The following is a 19,031-nucleotide window of genomic DNA, read 5'->3' on the forward strand; positions in this document are numbered from 1 at the left end:
CCACCCTGAAATCAACACCGGTTTTGCGGCACAGCTCTACAGCGTGATGTCGCAACGCACCATATCCCGCAAATTTTTTATGTAAGGCCTTGCGGTTGAACTTAACAGCGATAAATTCAATGGCTACAATTAAAGCCGCAGCTAGACAAAACTGATCCTCCGTAATGACATACACGCTATGTTTCCGAATACTAAATTCATTCAACGTTACGCACTTACCATCGATGGCGCTGTAACCTTTACCTGACGATAATTTCAGTATATCTACTTTTACACGTAGACGGTCATTGGTAAAAAAGACGAATTACTCTGGAATACTTTCGCCAAAACCGCAAGGATCACATTTTCATCCAGTTGCGACCGTTTGCGCAACGAAATGCCAATAGGTTTGTCAGGAAAATCGTCACTTTCCATAACAAATCCCACAATATCGTCTGCTTCGCATTCTCGCGTTATGTGGTCCAACAGTTCTCGTAATTCTTGCTGTAACCATCAATGATATTAATAAATATGAGTGTAGAATTACTCTCCATAATCACCTTAAGCCATTGTAACGGCTGTTGGAGGTGCCCCAACGGTTTAAAAGAAAATTCCATTCTTCGACTGGTCAATGAAAATTTCTTGTTGAAGTTTTCACTCTCACCTCTTTTAATAAAGTAGGTAAAATTTTCCACTTCACTATTTTGCCAGACTCCTTTTCCTACTTGCTTTTTAACGGAACATGCCAGGCTCGTATCATTTATAATTTTTTTATTACGGGTAACGCTTGTAGTCTTTAAATCCATAAAAATTGTTTAAATTAATATTCTTTACCTAAACAAGTTACCGAAATTACCTTCATCTATAACTTCCAACAATAAGCTTAATTCGTCGTTATCAGTATTGGATTGCCTTTTAACAATTTGATTTGGAGCTGTAAACCCATCACTAGCTGAAATAATATGAATATTTTAGAATAATATTATTCCTTATTTAATTTCTTATATCAAATAACTACTCCCTCGCTGTATTACGCCGCGAACATCCCTGACCGTCATTGGTTTTGTTCTGATTCAAATCTGTAACCGCGTAATATGATTTAGAAAGTTGAGTAAACAAATAAAAGTTCAAATTTACCTCGCTCAATCACTTCCAGTATTAAAGACAAGTCGTCATCATCATCACCATCATCATCATTATAGCACAAAGGTTTAGAAGTTTTACATGACTTATCATTAGAAGAACGCAGATCACCTAGTAAAGTAGAGAAAATGAAGTATACCTATATGTAAAATCAATTAAAAAATTAAAAATAAAAAACCTTACCTTTCATAAACGAGACCATAAGCGGATCGTACAATCTTCGTTCATCATGCGAAAGTACAACACTACCGTTAACAATTTTTTCGGTGATGTGATTTTTAACCATTCTCAAAATATTTATATTGGGAAATAACTCTTGAGAATACATTCCCAGGATTTGCTTGACCGAAAGATTATTTAGAAATACAGACAATTCCATTTTATTTCAGCGGACTTTAACAACTGACAATGTCGACACAGCAATGATCAAGAAATCAATAAATAAATAAACAAATAAATAAAATTTTTAAGACAATAGTCTTTGAACTCTTCAAGGGTCGGTGTGGTAATGGTTATTTTGTTTCATTTGCCAAATAAACGGATGAGTGTTTTAAATTCCCATTTACAGGAAATTTTGTACCGGCTTTACTTAACGACATTATAGTACTGCCAAAATGACCCTTCTGCAATATTTTGTTAAGAAACTATGTGCGTAACCATAAAGACCTAAAGAATGCAAAATGGAAAATTTACGTACCGCACAAATGACGAATGTCATCTTCAAAACATTTCTGATAGAGCGGTGATTACAGCCGGATGCACTTAAGAAAACACAAACCAATATCCGGTGATAAGAGAGCTGATAGAGTGGTGATAACAGACCGCTGCACTTTTGGACCCGCTGCACTTTCGGCGAAAAAAACACTAAACCCATGCCCTTAAACTGCCATCAAATTACTTTAATTACGTTCGCTATTAAAAATTAAATAAATGTATTTGGTGGCCATCTTAGAGCGCGGGAAATTATACTAAAACATGTAAGAGGAAAAGAGATTACTTTGATAAATTATAAGTAAGGAGATATATATGTCAATAATTTTCTTTAATTCATTAATTCATCTAAAATAATTTTATAATTACGTTCACGATTAAAAATTTAATTATGAGTAAACAAAATCCATTAAGATCGGTATCTTGATTGACACACACGTCAAAAATACATTAAAAAGGTGAATAAAGTTAAGAATGTTTATGAATCTTATAGCTGAGCCGCACCCAATTATTATCAATTTTGTACAAGTGCATGTTACCTTAGGTATCCATCTGCTCACATTTCCAAAAAATTTTTGGAGCACAAAGCACCCGTAGAAATCTTTATTGTTGTGAGCAATAGCTGCTATCTTAAATCTGTTCGACATTTCAGCTATATGCTCTAGCAAATTGTCGAGAGGCGATTCACTATAAATTATATGCCTCTGACCACAATTAGCGCATTCGCCGTAGATATCGTTGCTCGTTGTACACAGACGACAAGCTTTTTGCAGTACATATAGACTGGGCTCGTGCAGGTACGAATTTTCGCTAAGCTGCGTATCCTGTGTGGTTTCTAAGCCGTAAAAGATAAATAAAAATGTATGAGCATTTTCCAAAGCCTTGCCAGGAGATAGCTGGGCTGAATATAGCAAAATTTTCGAATAGGCACATTTTTGTGTCTTTCGCCCCTTGAATATCTCACCCGACAGAGCTCGCAATAATAAGATGTGGTAAATGCTTCTGTTAAACTTATCACATCACATCATCTTCTTTAATTAAATTGAAGCACTTTTTATTTGGAGCTCTTGTCAACCTCAAAATAAACAGCTTTCCTATCGATGGCAGACTTCTCGTTACCAGCATGCGGCCCAACCCTGTCTATCTGGATGCTTGGTCACTGGTGAAAAAGGCTGGGGCTCTCTGGAGAACAAAAGCAATCACATGAATGATCGCTTCGGGTTTGATTTCTGCAAACCTCCTAAACAAAATTCTTAATAGTTTCTCGGGTAAGCTTTTGCTCTTCAAAGTAATTCCAAGAATATCGCTCTGATGAAATTCTCTACATGCGTGACTCAATAATGCGCCAATCACTTTCTAGAATAGATAAATTAAACCCTGAAACAAATAATTTGTTGAAGTAATAATTTACATACCTTTAGCCACTGTAACGACATATGCTGTATTTTGAGCACTAAAATTATTTCTGATCTTCCTCCACGTTTCTTCATTCTTATTCTTCAAAATATTAAATCGGTCTTTTTGTTTTTCATAATATGAGAATAACTTTTTATCCAATTTAAACACAAAACTTTTTCATCTGGGGAAAAATCACCCACCTCTTTTGTGTGGTTTTTGGTTCCTCGAAAAAAAACATTTTCAACAAATCAAAAATATTTAGCTCATATTACCAATTTTAAATAGATGCTAGCACCACAAACTTATTGCAAATAATTATTACTATTCTTATTTACATTTGTTTGTAGCATTGGTAAATTTGGAAATTTTTTTCTTCATTTTATTTCGCAAATTCTGGAAACTTTTTTTTATTTAATTCCCGTAGTCGTGCGTGTCCTGCTCAAACAGTGAAGTACTTCATACGGTAATTGATTTTTTAATTTTAACTGAGTCCGTTTCGCGAGCGGTGTAAATATATTTGTGGCTTTAAATATAATATTTGATCCTATTTGATCGTTTAAATTTAATGTGCACATAACTTGACTTTCCAGATTTTCAAATTTGTTTTTAAATTTATAAGCCACGTGTCCTACGATATATTGCAAAGCTTCATTATGACTTTTGCTTTTACATTTTAAAAGTAAAAACTTCTGTTAGTTGATTGTCATTGCAAGATGCAATTGGTTCTTGATCTTCGAAATAATCAGGTTCTCTAAATGAGTATGGCATCACATCTTGTTCACTAGAAACTGACGTCTCCAAATTTGTTAAATTACTCGACACAGACTGTGTTAGGCGGCATCATCATCAATCAGATTTTTTGTCTGTGTTAAAGGTTGAACGAAACACTTTTAGGCGTGTTCTTTAGTATTATCCGATATTTAAAATCCAAAGGACGAGGATGATCATTAGATGCGCTCATTCCTCTAATATAAGAAAAAAATTCTAACATCTTTATTAAGTCGTACCCTGAGGATGTATTCAAGTTCATAATTTGATTTTAAACAATCAAATAATTGCTCCAAAGAAGATTAGATAAAATAGTGCCCTTCTGAAACGAAATAAAAGATTTGTGTTTCCCTACAATCATCTTTTGTACTATATCTGTTGTTTTGTGCAGGAGTTATCTGTCCCGAAAGCACTTTTTTTTATCGTTTTGTACTCGTTTCGAACGGGGCTTAAAAAGATCAAAACAGTCATTAATGATTTGCACAAACTCTGCAACCACTCTCCAAGGAATTTTTGAGGGTATGAGTTTATGTGTACCACAAAAGTGAATCGTGAACCTTTTAAATCCAAATGGTACTTACTTATTTTATAAGCTATGGAGAGTTCTGTTGTTGAAATCCTTAACAAACTCTCAAAACAAATTTCATTCAGCAGATATTCTGCATCTATCAAATGATTTCTTAACAACTTAACGAGCCTTCTTCAAATCTTATTATTAAAGAACATTTAGAAATCTAGGTAATGTTAGTAGTATCGTCAACTTGAATAGAAAATAACTCAGCGTCGTTTATTTCGTATTTGACATGATCGTCGAAGTATTCAGAAATGCAATGAATTTTTAATTTCTGCAGGATTTCTTGATATCAACAGCGCTAAAAGTTCTTTGACATTTCCTCAATTTGTTGAGGTACTGCGTTCGTTGTGGTCACGAAATGCTAATTCTTGTTTATCCGTAACCGTTTGCAGAAAAAGTTTGTTTAACAGAACGTTTTCATCAAATTGCACTTTAAAATCTATATTATAATGAAACCTGTCTTTAAATCGTGAAGAACGATGCACATGAACGGTTTCGTTCACGCTGTTGGAGGATAAATTTACGCCAGCGATAATGTGGTTTGTGCCATGTGTTTCTAGGCGCAATTTTTGACATAAGTCTTTTGTAATAAAATTAGATTGTGAGCCTCCATCAATTAATGCTCTGTATTTATGTATTTTTCCGAAATCATACCAAATGTAGATAATTACGGTGCTAAGTAATGTCTCTGATAAATTGTGATTGCTGCCATGATTTGCAGAGCTTGCCCCAACGTGAAGTTCAGGGTCTCCATTCTATGTAATAAGATGTTATGTTTTTGTGTGCAATATTTACATGTACTATTTGGTATGCATTCGATAGAAATGTGGCTTGGTTTCAAACAATTATTACAAAGTTTTAGAGACGTTATATTTTTTATGCGTTCTTCTAACGACATTTTTAAAAATTCATTGCATGTGTATAAATTATGGTTAGTCCTTTTACAAACTCGGCCTGTTTTTTTGCAGTGAAGTGACAGCCTGCCCCTTTATTATTGTTATGTTTCGGTCGTGACTTTGCATTAACATGGGCAGTACTTTCCAAAATTTGACACCGCGCATCTATCAATTTAAATAATTCGGCTAATTTGGGTTTATCATCGGTTAATTTTGACTGCCATTCTCGCTTTGTTTGGTAATCAAGCTTATGGACAATTATGGTGGTTAAGATCGAATCCCACTCAACTATGGGAATTTCAAAGTCTTTTAATGCTGCAATGTTGGGGCATAATAAATCACTCAATTGTCTCAAATTTTCTTGATTAGCCCTTGTGACTGCTGGCGCATCTAAAATGTTTTTTATATGCTCATGTACAATCAGTCGCTTGTTTTGGAAATTCCACTCAATTTCGTAATTTGCATTTACCGGGGACAATAACTCGATGGCTCGAAAAGCTTCACCCTTTAAGGTGGACCGCCAATTTTTCAATATTTGATACGGACGAATTTTCATGGATAACAAATCTGAAAGTGTCCCGGAAAGAAGTTCAGTCAGAATAAGCTCCCCTAAATTTATTAGTTATTTTTGGAGTTGGATTTTCGCTGTTGTTTATATATATTAGTATCTTTCGAATTGCCTTCGCTTTTAAGAATTGCATCAATTTGGGCTATAGTTTCGTAGTATTTTGCCTCGAAATTAATTCGTTTTGGTACGACTTATTAAGTTCTGTGTTATGTAAAATAAACATCTGGGCATCCACATTGTTGTCACAAAAATACAGAAGAGTTTCAGGAGTATTTTCCAAACACCCGAGTGATAATTGACTGTACAGAAATTTTTATTGAAAATGACTTCACTGCGCAGAGTCAAACATTTTCTTGATACAAATCCCATAACACAGCTAAGGGCCTGCTAGGTATTGCACCTAATGGCAGTGTGATATTTGTGATTTATACCCTGGTAGAATAAGTGATAAAGAATTATTTATATGATTGAGATTAAGTGATAAATTATATAGAGATGATTCAGTGATGGGTGATAAAGGATGTCTTATACGTGAAGAATTGGAAAAGAGTAAAGTGTCATTAAATATTCCACCATTTCTTAATGCTGAGAATAAGCAGTTCACTGAAGAAGAATTAAAAAATGGAAGAAAAATTGCTTCTTGAAGAGTACATATCGAGCGAGCTTTTACTCAAATTAAAAATTTTAGAACCTTAAAATACGTTTTCCCAAATGCTGCTGCAGAGTCTTTAAACAAAATCTGGAGAATATGTTGTTATATACAACTTTTTATGCGTGAACCATTATTATTACGAAAGGACACTGTGTAGCTAATTTGTGGCTGTTTTGGGTGATGAAGATTATACTTTCAAGATGTAAGTACAATAATGTTTCACAAATGCTGTTTTATTGAGTTTTTATAAATAAATGCATTTTCTATTCTCATTAATGTTACTTAAATAGTGCAATATCACAAACAAGTATAAAATAATGAACACATAACTACACATAAATATTTAACATTTCAAACAAACACACATGCCTAGAGATGTATCACAAAAAGGTAGAAGGTATCCATAATAGGTATACTTCTGCATCTTTAAGTGCATCTTTCATGTCCAAAATGCTACAAAGCTGTTTTAACTTTTCTCTTTGCTTCAGAATTTGCATGATACTATTGTAAAAAGAGTTCCACCTTGTCACGCAGGGATAGTTCAGGGTATGTCCAAAAACGTTTTTGATTATCTCGGCCGATTTTGGTCGCGCTGCACGTGTCCATAACTGACTGCACTTTTTTATGACATTCGTATGTTTAGTATTTAATAGTTCAGAAGACTTTATGTAGTTATTCATATCCGTGGATGCTAGTAAATTCAGAGTCTGGCTTGCACACCTTTTGTGATTGGGTAAGCTAGGAACCCAAAAACTTAGTTGACTTTCGTAATTTACATTTTCGTTATCATCATCAATAACACTATCATCATCAAAGTGTACGTCTTCATCTTCTTCTTCATCTTCTTTCTCATAATGAAACTAACGCCACATTCCTTGAAAGATTTTACAAAATTGCTTCCATTATCTGTTACTGTTGCCACAATTTTATCTACTGTCAAGTTGTATTTAAGATGGATATCTTCTAGCATTTCGGCGATTTTATCAAAAGAGTGGGTACCAGTAAATCTTTTGCATGCTAAAGTTGCCAATTGCCTTTTTAGAGTGTTTTTATCTATCCAGTGGCATGTTACTCCAAAGAAACTTCTTGTGTTAGAAGACCAAATATCTGCCGTAGTAGACACATAGGCTACTTGACTTAGATTTTGCGTAATGCGATCAATCATTTCATTCAATTTTTCCGAAATTTTACTCCTAAACGTTTTTCTGGTCATTTCATTAACAGACATAGAAGAAAACAAGGCCTTAAAATCCGCATGTTCCAGAACTGTTGTTGGCGACATAGTATTAACAACAAATTTAATAAGTTTTCTATAAAATTCTTGTTGAGATCATTTATTGAAGGTCAGCTTTGTTTGTATTGGACTGGCTTCGAATGGTTCGGCACTTTTTTTCTTTCTGTCATGTCCGTTACTTTTGTGTTCATTGTATTATGTTTTAAGTAATTGGATGTACTCTGAATAAATTCTTTGATGATAGTTAATTTTGGTTTACGTAGCACACATTCGGCTTCCACTTTTTTTCCACATCTTTTTCTAATCTTAAAAAAAATTCCATCCAATATGGATGGGATATGTTTGGCTTGAAAATTGTTGCTACAAATTCATTAACAAGCATTATCTTTGGTAATTCTTTATGTAATTTTATACCTTAACGTTAACGCAATGTCGTCTTGGGACTCCGCATTCCCGTCAGCTCCAATCAACTCATTATCACAACTCATTTTCATAGACGAATTATTGCAATTATTCTCACCCTCGCAATCCAACTCCATTTCTGACAACAATCTTCGATTCACGCACCACTGAGTGGTTTCTTGTCTGCTAGTGCTAGTGAGTGTGAGTATGACAATGCAGTAAAGTTGGGTTATATCATCAACCAAAAGCAAATATATCTATATAATACCTTCTTGTCCAATACATCAAAATTTACATTAGGATATTTTAATTTCAATTTAATTTCTTTTAAGAGCACTTCACGCTTTTTTAACGCAACCAATTCTTTTAAGTTATTGTTAATTTCTGCTAAAGTTTCGTCATTTTTTTCCACTATTGATTTTAATGACGAACTGAACGTTGCATTTTTATTTTTTTTTTGGGCGGCTTTATCTGTGGATGTCGAAGGAATGACGTTGGCTGGGGCAGCAGGAGGTGTCGTAGGCAGGTATGGGAAAAATATCTGGTTCGACGGGATCACCGGGATCACCAGGGTCTACACTGTTATCACTGCCATGACCTAGGACTTTGGTAAAAACTAACGATTTCAAAATTTTACGATTACGATAGTGTTTATAAAATTGGAAATTTGTACAATCTCGCTAAACTGATTTTACGATCGCTTCTAACGATTATCGTTTGGGAACGAGATCGTTCTGGGGCGATAAATTACAAAATAGACCTCTTCATTTTTCTTCTTGATCACATAAATTGCAATACCAACTATCTGCCCTAGTTTAGGTTGCATTCGTGGTTTTAGCCCCCTTCCCTTTTTTACTCTTCAACAAAGTTTTTGCTACAATTTTATCTCGTCTAGCTTTCTTCTTCTGTTCAATTTTTCCAGCTTTTCTATTTTTTTCAGCTTCTCTTTTCTTGTGGTAGCGTTGCCACAAATGGTACTTTCTCTCGTGGCTTCTTTAGGATTCGACTTGGGTTTTTCAGGCCAGAAAAGAGATGATTTAAAGGGGCTTGGAAGAAAGAAATTCGTTGCCGGCGTTGTCGATGTATTTGTTCCTGTTGATGTTGACGGCATTATTGTTGTCGCTTCAGTGCTGTTAACCCCTCCAAGTGATGGAGATTCATTCAGGTTCCATTAATGTTGCATACCGAATTTGTCCTTTGTCATTATCTGCAAGTGGTGATGGAGTTCTGTGTCTCATTGGCACCATAGAAACGGCTAATTCGTTATGTGGTGATGTGTTAGATATTATAGTTGTATGTGCAGTTGACCCGACATTAGCAAGCTTCCCTATAATATTTTCAGTGGTTACTTTAGTTTCAGGGCTTTTCCTGATAACGCAGGTGCTAACCTCAACATTCATGTTTTCATCTGGAGTAAAGTCATCGCTGCTTCATTGCTGTTTCAAAATCAAAAATGACATTTCCTGCAACGTTGGAGTTGTCTTCGATATGCACAAATTCGTTACCTTTAATTTTCAATTTCCGCCACACGTAAAATAGACTGTCATCCTCAATATTTCCCGTCCAATTATTTCCAAGGCTACGTTGAAATGATACCAACTTGTCTTCTGGAATTTTAGTGTCCAAAAAGCGGAGATGTTGATTTATTTCAGTTTTCGAAATTTCCTGCTGAATTTCCTCTGTAGCAGGAGATTCTAAATTGTTACGAACAGTTTTACTATAATAATCAATGTTATTCGGATCCCAGGGATGAAGTCCACATTTTCGAAATCCATTCACCAACATACTTGGTGTAATAGTTTCAGACACTTTTTTCAAAAGTGGATAAAAATGTTCTTTTTTCAGTTTTTCACGACAATGTTGAGTGCGCCCATCATGGACAGCTTTTTTCCAGGTTAATTTGAGGGATGAAAAACGGCTACGTCCAGCGGCTGCAGCAAATGTGTTGCGTTAGGGAACAAACTGATTAACACAATCTTGTGTTCTCTGCAAAAGTTGCTCAAAGATAGGGTTAAGTGAGAATAGTGGCCGTCGACAAAAAGTAAAATAGGAAATTCGATTCCTTTTTCTACTATCCAGGGATAGAATATGTTAGCGATGTACTCGTAAAATGTTTCCCCTGTCATCCAACCTTTCTCACATCGTTCTATGCCCCAATGTTTGGCCACTGAAGTTGTTGGCGGATGATGTTACACAAGCGTGTTTATTATTATTTTTAGCGAGCTACTTGTGGCTTGTACATGGAGTGCGTTTTCAAAAATACGTCTTAAACAAGGCCTTGTATAACGAGTCGTTCTTCTTAAGATCGTCGTCGAATAAAGCTTGAAAGTCATCGAAACTAAGACGAAATTTAAAAGGAACAAGGCGCAATATTGTCCGCAGACGGTGGACGAGATGTCTTGCGGATGCTTCTTTTATTTCATGGTCAAGTTGAAAACTTTTTTGTCGCATTTTGAAATCTTTTTCATCCATTTCAGTTTCCTTTCTTTGAGCTGCTATTTATAATTTGATCAGCTCTAATTTGGCAGATGCTACCTCATCATATGCTTTCGTCAAATTACCTGAATGCAGGGACTGCAGGACTGGCTTTGGTCTGTCTTTCCACGTATTTTTGTGCACACAAGTTTTTTGTAGTACCCGCTAATTGGTATTTTCTGGCATCCTAAAAATGAAAGGATTTATGTATGCATTACTTTATTTTATTATAATTTATAAATTTCCCCATATTTATCTCAGTGTCGTCTTCAAAATCTGACATTTGAGGAAGAGACTGTCTTCGTCCATCCTTCCAGCCACTCCGTAATGGGGAAGATTTCTTCGACTGGAGGTGGCCAATTCTCTAATCACCCCAGTCTCTTATGTTATCTTCTTACAAATAAAACAAATTTTATATTTGCGAATAATTATAGTTAATTTATTTTTACCATGTCTTCATTACCCTCTTCAATATCTGAAGCTCAACCCGTACCTGGTCTGTTTTTACTGCTTAACTGCAATTTGCATTTATTCATTAATTTAATAATTATTGTTAATTCAAATCTTACCACATCTCCAGCAGCTGTTGTTTCTCGGTCTAGTGGTACTACAAATGAAACCAAAATCAATATCATACATACCAGGTATATTTAATTTCTAATATAAAAATTGCACTTAAAACTTACACGACAAGTTATGTTTACTGGTACTGGTGACACATATTCCTCTTCATTACTGTCTGCATCACCATTGTCTAAACCAAACACCGTTCTCTCATTCATCGTTGCCAATGTTATATCAAATAATGGATCTTTATCATTGGTATCTGCTGGTCCTCCTCCCGTTTTTCTACAGTGATTTTTTTCTGCACACTCCTTCGGTACATTTTTTTCTGATTGATATACAATTTTTGCAAAGATATCACAGACCGTTGTATGCCGATTGGGCAGCGAGCATTAAAATCTTTACTTATTCCAAGCCAGCACTGCTCTTTCTCTCTGTTTGTAACTCCGTTGGTCTTTTTATTTTCAGTTATACTCTGTTGGTCGTATACCAAATTTATTAGTACACTTTTTTCGAACAGCTTTAAATCATCTGCAAACATAAGCAATTTTCAATGTTGAATAATCGACTTGACGTCATTTATGTAAATTGAAAATAGAAATGGTCCAGTGTCTGAACCCTGAGGCACCCCAGAGGTTACTAAGGCAGAGTTAGAGCAAAAGTCATTTATTTTTACTGAGTGAGTTCTATTAGTTACATACGACTCTAGCCATGACAGGAGTGTACCGTGGATTCCGATTTGATTTAATTTGAATAAAAGGCGTTGGTGATTGACGGAATCAAATGCTTTCCCGAAGTCTGTGTACACGGCATCAACCTCATAGTCACTTTCCAGAGATTTATTTATGTAATTGGTATATAATAATAGGTGTTACTGTCGATCGTCCACTATAGAAACCATATTGTTCTTCTACTATTAACTGTTTAAACTTTTCAGTAAATCGTGTAGTGATAATTTTATCGAGTAGTTTTGGAATACATGATTGTATGGATATGGACCTATAGTTTGTGACGTTGGCTCTGTAGCCTGCTTTGTGTATAGGTTTTAAGAAGCTGTGCTTCCAGAATGTAGGAAATTGGCCATTTTTAAAAGAAAGATTGAAGATATAGAAAATATGAAGACAATTCATTTGAGCAGTATTTAATAAAAGAAGGGGAAATGCCGTCAGGTCCTGCACCTTTTGTGGGATCAATTTCATTAAGGCTTTGTAGAACTTGATGGTACTTGTAAATACTGGCGTTTCAATGTTTACATTATCATTTTTTGGAAGAGTGTTCAGTTTGTAAACAGACTGGAAGTAAGTCAGAAACATGCTTGATATTTCTTTGCCGTTAAGTGCTTTGACATTATCGAGATACATAACATTGGGAATTGTTTTAATATCGAATCTCCAGAAATTGGCAGCATTGTCAACGATTCGACCGTAAACCTAAAAAGTATATATTCCTTCAATGAGCGTAAAGCGTGGTCTTGAAAGAGAGATGGAAATATGAAATCGTCGACACCGTAGAGTATTCTTGCAGTAATGCGCAAGTTAAAATTAGGTGCGGGTATTTTAAATTCAATTTTGAAGCGATGTTTCGACAAATTGACTATTTCTTCCTGTACTCATTTTGGACTCGGTCATATTTATCAAAACAAGCATTGCTTACATGTATGAAAATTATAATAAACGATAGGTCACTGTTTTTAAACGGAATTCACGAATGGGTTCATCCGGGTGAAACCGCCACAGAATTCGTTGATAGTCGCGGTGGTGCGGAACTACCAGAATCTGCCTATACATTTGTTTAATGTTGTCAATTATTAGGAACCGATGTGTCCGAAATTCTATAATAAATCAAACAGATCCTTTTGTGGTTTGGGACCTGTGAGGAATGTCGAGTTCAATGACGTCCCGCTGGGCGTCACTGCCCACGCATCAAAGACCACCCGGAGTTTTGTTGAACTACTGTCGGGTTTTAGTACGCAATGATGGGGATGTAGTACGTGTGATTTGCGAATGTCGCTTGATTTTCGTTAGAAATTAATTCCATGTGTCCGCTATCTAAATAGTCTTGCATGAACCGTTTGTACTGGTCATACAATTTTGGATCTTTCATTAACCGCTTTTCTATGTCTCACTGTCTTTGAACGGAAGTGCGACTACAAATCTCCCGGAGATAGTCCGCGAATGGGTGTTAACGAAATGTTGTTCGCAACGTACGTCCTCTGAGATGGTGAAGAATTTCGGAAACCTCCTCTATTTCCCAGAACTTGCGGACTAACGAATCTAACGGCGCATTATGAGAACAGTGGAAAACGTACTTTGAGGAAGTTTGCAAGTCGAATTTCCCAATTACGATCCAGCCAAAGTGCGTTTCAAAAAGAGCTGGATCGCGAGACGTATGTTGTGTTTTACTCCCAACAAAAATGGCTGCAAAGACATCGGCCCCGCGGGGATATTAAACTTAGGGTCCGCGAGTTGGAGATTTTGAAAATGTATTGGCAGGGGGGTTAACTACAGGCATGTCTTCACAAATCTTTTTCATTACAATCGCCGAAACTGAAAGACGTGGTGTTTCGCGGAAGTATGGCTGCACGATGCACGATACCATACTACTAGCTTTGGATTCCATTCCGTTAAGCCTAATGATAGGGGTACCGGATTTAATAAGACCGAGGCCCAGTTGTCGCTGACATTTCTCTGTAATAAACGATGCTTGACTTCCTCTGTCAAGCAACGCGCAAACGATGTGTACCTTTTTATTAACATCTTGAACATGAAGAATAATGGTTGCCAAAAGTGTGGTGGTAGAAACTAGAGGTAACGAAGTGTCAACGAAAACTGGATTTGTCGGGAGTCATAAGTCGGACGACGGTTGTGTGGTTGTGTCATTACGTGATGACCTGCCTCAATTTGCTCCACGTTCTCGAAATGGAGTAAGGTGTGATGTTGAGCTTGGCACTTAAAGTGCCTTTACACTGCATGATTTGTCATATGACTTTTGCTAATACAAATCGTATGATAAGTTGTATGATTTCAAGGAATCATACCATTTGCAGATTTTGAGTTTAGACTACTATGCTTTCTCATATGATTTTTTCGTTCGACTTGAAGCGTGGTGGGGTGAGAGCAAAGTGTCACTGTCAAACGACTCTAACCTAACCTAACATTTGGGGGAAGCGAAACACGTTTGCTTGACTTTGGATATTTTTTGTATTAGCCTCACATTAAATTTAAGAATTGTGTATAGTAGTGAAAATTTTATACAATGAATAGTGAACAAGTGGCAAAATATCAAAGTGGTTTACTGTGCTTGATTGTGGGGTTATTAAAAAGAAAGCAATCGAGACGTAATAAAGTTAAACGAACTTTATGGAATAGGAAATGGCTTCTGAGAAGAGACGAAGGCCGTGGACTTGGGTGTATGGTACTTAAAGAGTTAAAATATGAAGATCCCGTTAGTTTTAAAAAATTTACAAGAATGAGCATCGCTACATTTGAAAAATTGTTGGCCAAAATTGAACCCCATATTTCTAGACATGACACAATGTTACGTGAAAGTATTAGTGCCAGAGTCCGGTAAGGAACTATAGTAAATCAATGAGTAGGTGGTTATGTCATAATATATTACTATTTACAGGCTTCTATTGACTTTAAGATTTCTTGCGACTGGGGAAAGGTACATAAATCTGCACTATAGTTTTAGAATATCTGTACCAAGCATCTCTCTTATTATACCAGAAACGGTGGCAGCTGTTTATAAGGTCTTAAAAGATGAATATCTTGTGGTAAGTCAACAGTCTTTTAAAAATAAAATCTTCATAAATAAAACCATTTTTAGACACCCACCACATCCTCCGAATGGAAGAAAATAAGTGATGAATTTTACAAATTATGGAACTTTCCGAATTGTTTGGGAGCTTTAGGTTTTGTGCTAAATTAACATAATGCAAGACTTCCTATAATCATATCTTGTTTATTTTAGATGGAAAACATATAGCTTTCCGGGCAACAAAAAAAGATGGCTCTTTTTACTACAACTATAAAGGGTTTCATTCGATTGTTCTAATGGCACTGGTAGATGCTCAGTATAATTTTACTTATGTTGATGTCGGATGTAATGGAAGAGTTAGTGATGGCGGTGTATTTTCTAATAGTACATTGTACACAGCAATTGAACAAAATGCTTTAAATTTCCCTAATGATGAAAAACTTCCTCAGAGTAACGTGGAAGTCCCATACGTAATTGTAACTGATGAAGCTTTCAGACTAACCAAACGAATGATGAAGCCTTGGGGTCAACGTTCGTCAATTTCAGAAAAGATCTTCAATTATCGCCTTAGTCGTGCACGGCGAGTTGTTGAAAATGCGTTTGGAATTCTAGCTAACAGATTTCAAATTTTACAAAGGGATATTAACTTATCAGTTGATAAAGTTCAGGATATTACTTTGACGTGTTGCGTTCTGCATAACTACATTAAAAAAAACGACGGAAAAAGTTATCTTCAAGGTATAGATCACGAAAATACTGAATCTGTTAATATAACAAATGGTAGTTGGAGAGAAGAAGTTTTCTCAACAAGTTTACAAGCATGTACGGTTAATCGATCTCCAAATGATGCAATGAAGATCAGGTCAATTTTCACCAAATATTTTAATAAAGAAGGATTTGTGCCGTGGCAATGGGAAGCAGTAAAAAAATTTAATTTTTAAGTGAATTTATTATACATCATTTATCTCGATGCCAATCTTTTTACGTTGAATAAACTGTTTTTTAAAATGGTATAAAATATTATTTATTTCGTGCTTAGCTTCGTTCTGCAACTCTTCGTCGTCAATTCCCTGCAGCTCTTTGCTTACAAACCGACCGAATTCGCAAACTTCATCAATTTTCGGCTTCGGTCGGTTTATTTCTTCAAGCACCTTCAAGGTTTTCGTCATTATGACGTCATCTTCCGCTGAAGTTTTTCTTTTTTTTGCTCTTTGTACCGGCTTTGGTGACAATACTTGTAGTGAAGCGTTTAATCCAGAGGACATTGAGGAGGACAATACGTCGTTCGACCCACTCTCCTGGATATCCTCTAGATCTGTAACCAGATCGTTATCTATTTCCTCCAATATAAAGTTGGGTGGGCTTTGATTTTCATTGTCATGCTAAAATTTAGCATAAAACACTGCACTATTTACACCACTTACCAATACATCAATACTACTTTTACCCTTCCTAGGCTTAATGAATTGCTCTAGGAACTGCAATTTCTCAAACCACCATACTGTCGGTTCATAAATTTCATCCGTACCCATTTCAGAATGAGTACTTGCTCTAATTTTATTTAATTCGTGATTGTATTGAGATCTCAGATTTGTGATTTTTTTTTTCGCTTCTTCGACAGTTACTTTCAACCCTTCATTTTCTTTCTTTAAAGACTGAACAATTTTATTATATGCTTCTGCCCGTGCATGTTTATTTTTGTAAAATTGATGTTTGACGTCATACAGGCACGGATATTTTTCAAATTGTATTATAAATTTTTCCATAGTACTTTTCGTCCATTCAAACTAATCAAAACAATGAACACAATTTAATCATCGTCAATAGCTGTTATTTTAAATAATATACTTACTTTTTCCATATTTATTTAAAAATATTGTAAAAACAGAAAACAACTAAACCAAGCGACACACCAACAAGCACCAAGCACGAAGATTGTAAGTAAGTAAATTCGAAATTTAAAATTATCGTACGAGAACTCTCTTCAAAATAGACCCCGTCCTATTCTGGAAATTTGCTATGATTTGCTTATGACCGCTCTTATGACTTGTGTTATGGGTCAAGTAATATGAGAAATCATACAGTGTAAACACGAAAAAAGCTGCACTAGGAGAAGTCATATGAGAAGTCATATGACAAATCATGCAGTGTAAAGGCACTTTTAGACGGGCAGTCCTTTATCAAATGTGTGTTTCGTTAGCAATTAATACAACATTTGTCTTTGATTGATTTATATCGTTCTTACGGCGACTGCCCGAGAAAGGATGGGCACTGATATATCAAACGCACGGATTTACAAAAGCTACACTTATTACCCGTATTTGCTACAAAAGCGTGCGGTACGACACCCCGCTGGTGGGGTGTGTCGAGTTAGAATGGTTTTGGGACGGGGTTCGCTCGTTGCGACATTGGCCCGGTCGAAGTATTGTTTACCTCGAGGGCCTTGCATTGCCGCAACACGAAATCTTTCAGCAAATTCAACGTAGGGAAGTCGATCCCACTATTTTCTAATTCGAATCGCTTCCGAGTTGAAGCGTCTAGTTTGCTCAGCATCCAATTAAATAAGGTGAAGATCTAGTGACGCTGGTGGGTTTAGTGATCCACGAATCTGATCTATTGCCGCCAGATTCTCCGTAAAACTATTAACTAAGTTACGGAGAGACTGTGGCGAGTCTAATGTGGCTTTGTTTGCGTTATTTACAGACTGCCAATATGTGGTAACCAAAAGTCTTTTGTTTTCGTAACGATTTGTCAAACTCTCATATACTATAGGGTAATCACCGTCGCTGATCGGCAGCGACTTTACTATTGACAACGGTTCACCTGAAAGGTGGGTTATCAACAAATGAAACTTCTAGATGTTGGAATAAACAGAATTTGTATGAACCGACACGAACAAAGATAGAGGACGCCAAACCAAATGTAGGGCGTGTCGACGAACAAGTGTGTCTGCTTATTCTGGTGGATAGTTGTGGACGACTGTAGCTCGGTCCGAATGACGCAAGCTACGACAAAACAAAACGAAAATTACGATGAACGAAAGGTACGATAGCAGCACCTGCGCGGTCTATGCTATCGCGATTGCGGATCAGTCAGATCCGGCTCGAACCATATGTGGAGAATTTGATGTATTAGTCGTTCTTATATAAATTGCCGCCCCGTAGGCCTTTGTACTCGCATCGCTAAACCCGTGAATTTGTAGTTTTTGATACGGATAATCTGCAACTATCTTCCGAGAAATTTGGATTTCATTTACATGCTGTAGTTCAGCGAGAAAGTGCTCAAATTGTTTATTTAGTTCAGGTGGCAATTCGTCATCCCAGTCGGATTGTAATTGCCATAATTTTTGTAGTATTAAATTTGCTGACACTGGGACAGGACCTAAAATGCCTATGGGGTCATACACCGTGGCTATTGTGCTTAGAACGGATCGTTTAGTAAGTTTAATTGGATTATAATTGTTTTCAAATTTCTTTTCGAGAGACCTAAATCGTTTGTAGGCTATTTCCTTTATAGAACCTAAATTGGGCGGATTTGCCTTAAATGGTAAGCGCAGAATAAATTTCCCATTGGGATCTCTGCTGTGTTGTTTTACGAATACATTTTCTTCAGAACGTAAGTTTTCCTTACGGTTGTCATAATTTTCGACCTCCCAAAATTTTGTTACTTATTTGTCTAAATGTTCTAATGCACAGGTGTTTAAATTACCGCAAAATATACTATTAATCTGGATTGCTGCCGCTGTAAATGGTCCACCCAATATCCACCCCAAACATGGGTTATAAAAAAAAGTCTGTTCGTTCGACAATTTCATCCGTCCGTCTCGAAGTAGTTCCCAAAACAAAGCCGCACCAATTAAAATGTCTATAGGACTTGAAATGTTGTAATTAGGATCTGCTAAATTTAAA

At 36.0% G+C, this 19,031-nt stretch overlaps 2 protein-coding genes across 2 annotated transcripts in view; both read left to right on the plus strand.

Moving 5' to 3' along the window:
- LOC135129478 (uncharacterized) overlaps window positions 1-19,031 on the plus strand; it is a 187,867-nt gene that overhangs the window by 66,406 nt on the left and 102,430 nt on the right. The window lies entirely within an intron of this gene.
- Window positions 14,833-16,086, plus strand: LOC135129615 (putative nuclease HARBI1). Its single transcript, XM_064056813.1, has 4 exons — window positions 14,833-14,930; window positions 14,992-15,139; window positions 15,193-15,277; window positions 15,337-16,086. Exons 1-4 carry the CDS (start codon window positions 14,833-14,835, stop codon window positions 16,062-16,064), a joined length of 1,059 nt encoding a protein of 352 aa, XP_063912883.1. The 3' UTR covers window positions 16,065-16,086.

Source organism: Zophobas morio, unplaced genomic scaffold (genome assembly GCF_036711695.1).
Source record: "Zophobas morio isolate AGI-343-1 ecotype UQ-CSIRO unplaced genomic scaffold, CSIRO_AGI_Zmor_V1 ptg000016l, whole genome shotgun sequence".
NCBI lineage: Eukaryota > Metazoa > Arthropoda > Insecta > Coleoptera > Tenebrionidae > Zophobas > Zophobas morio.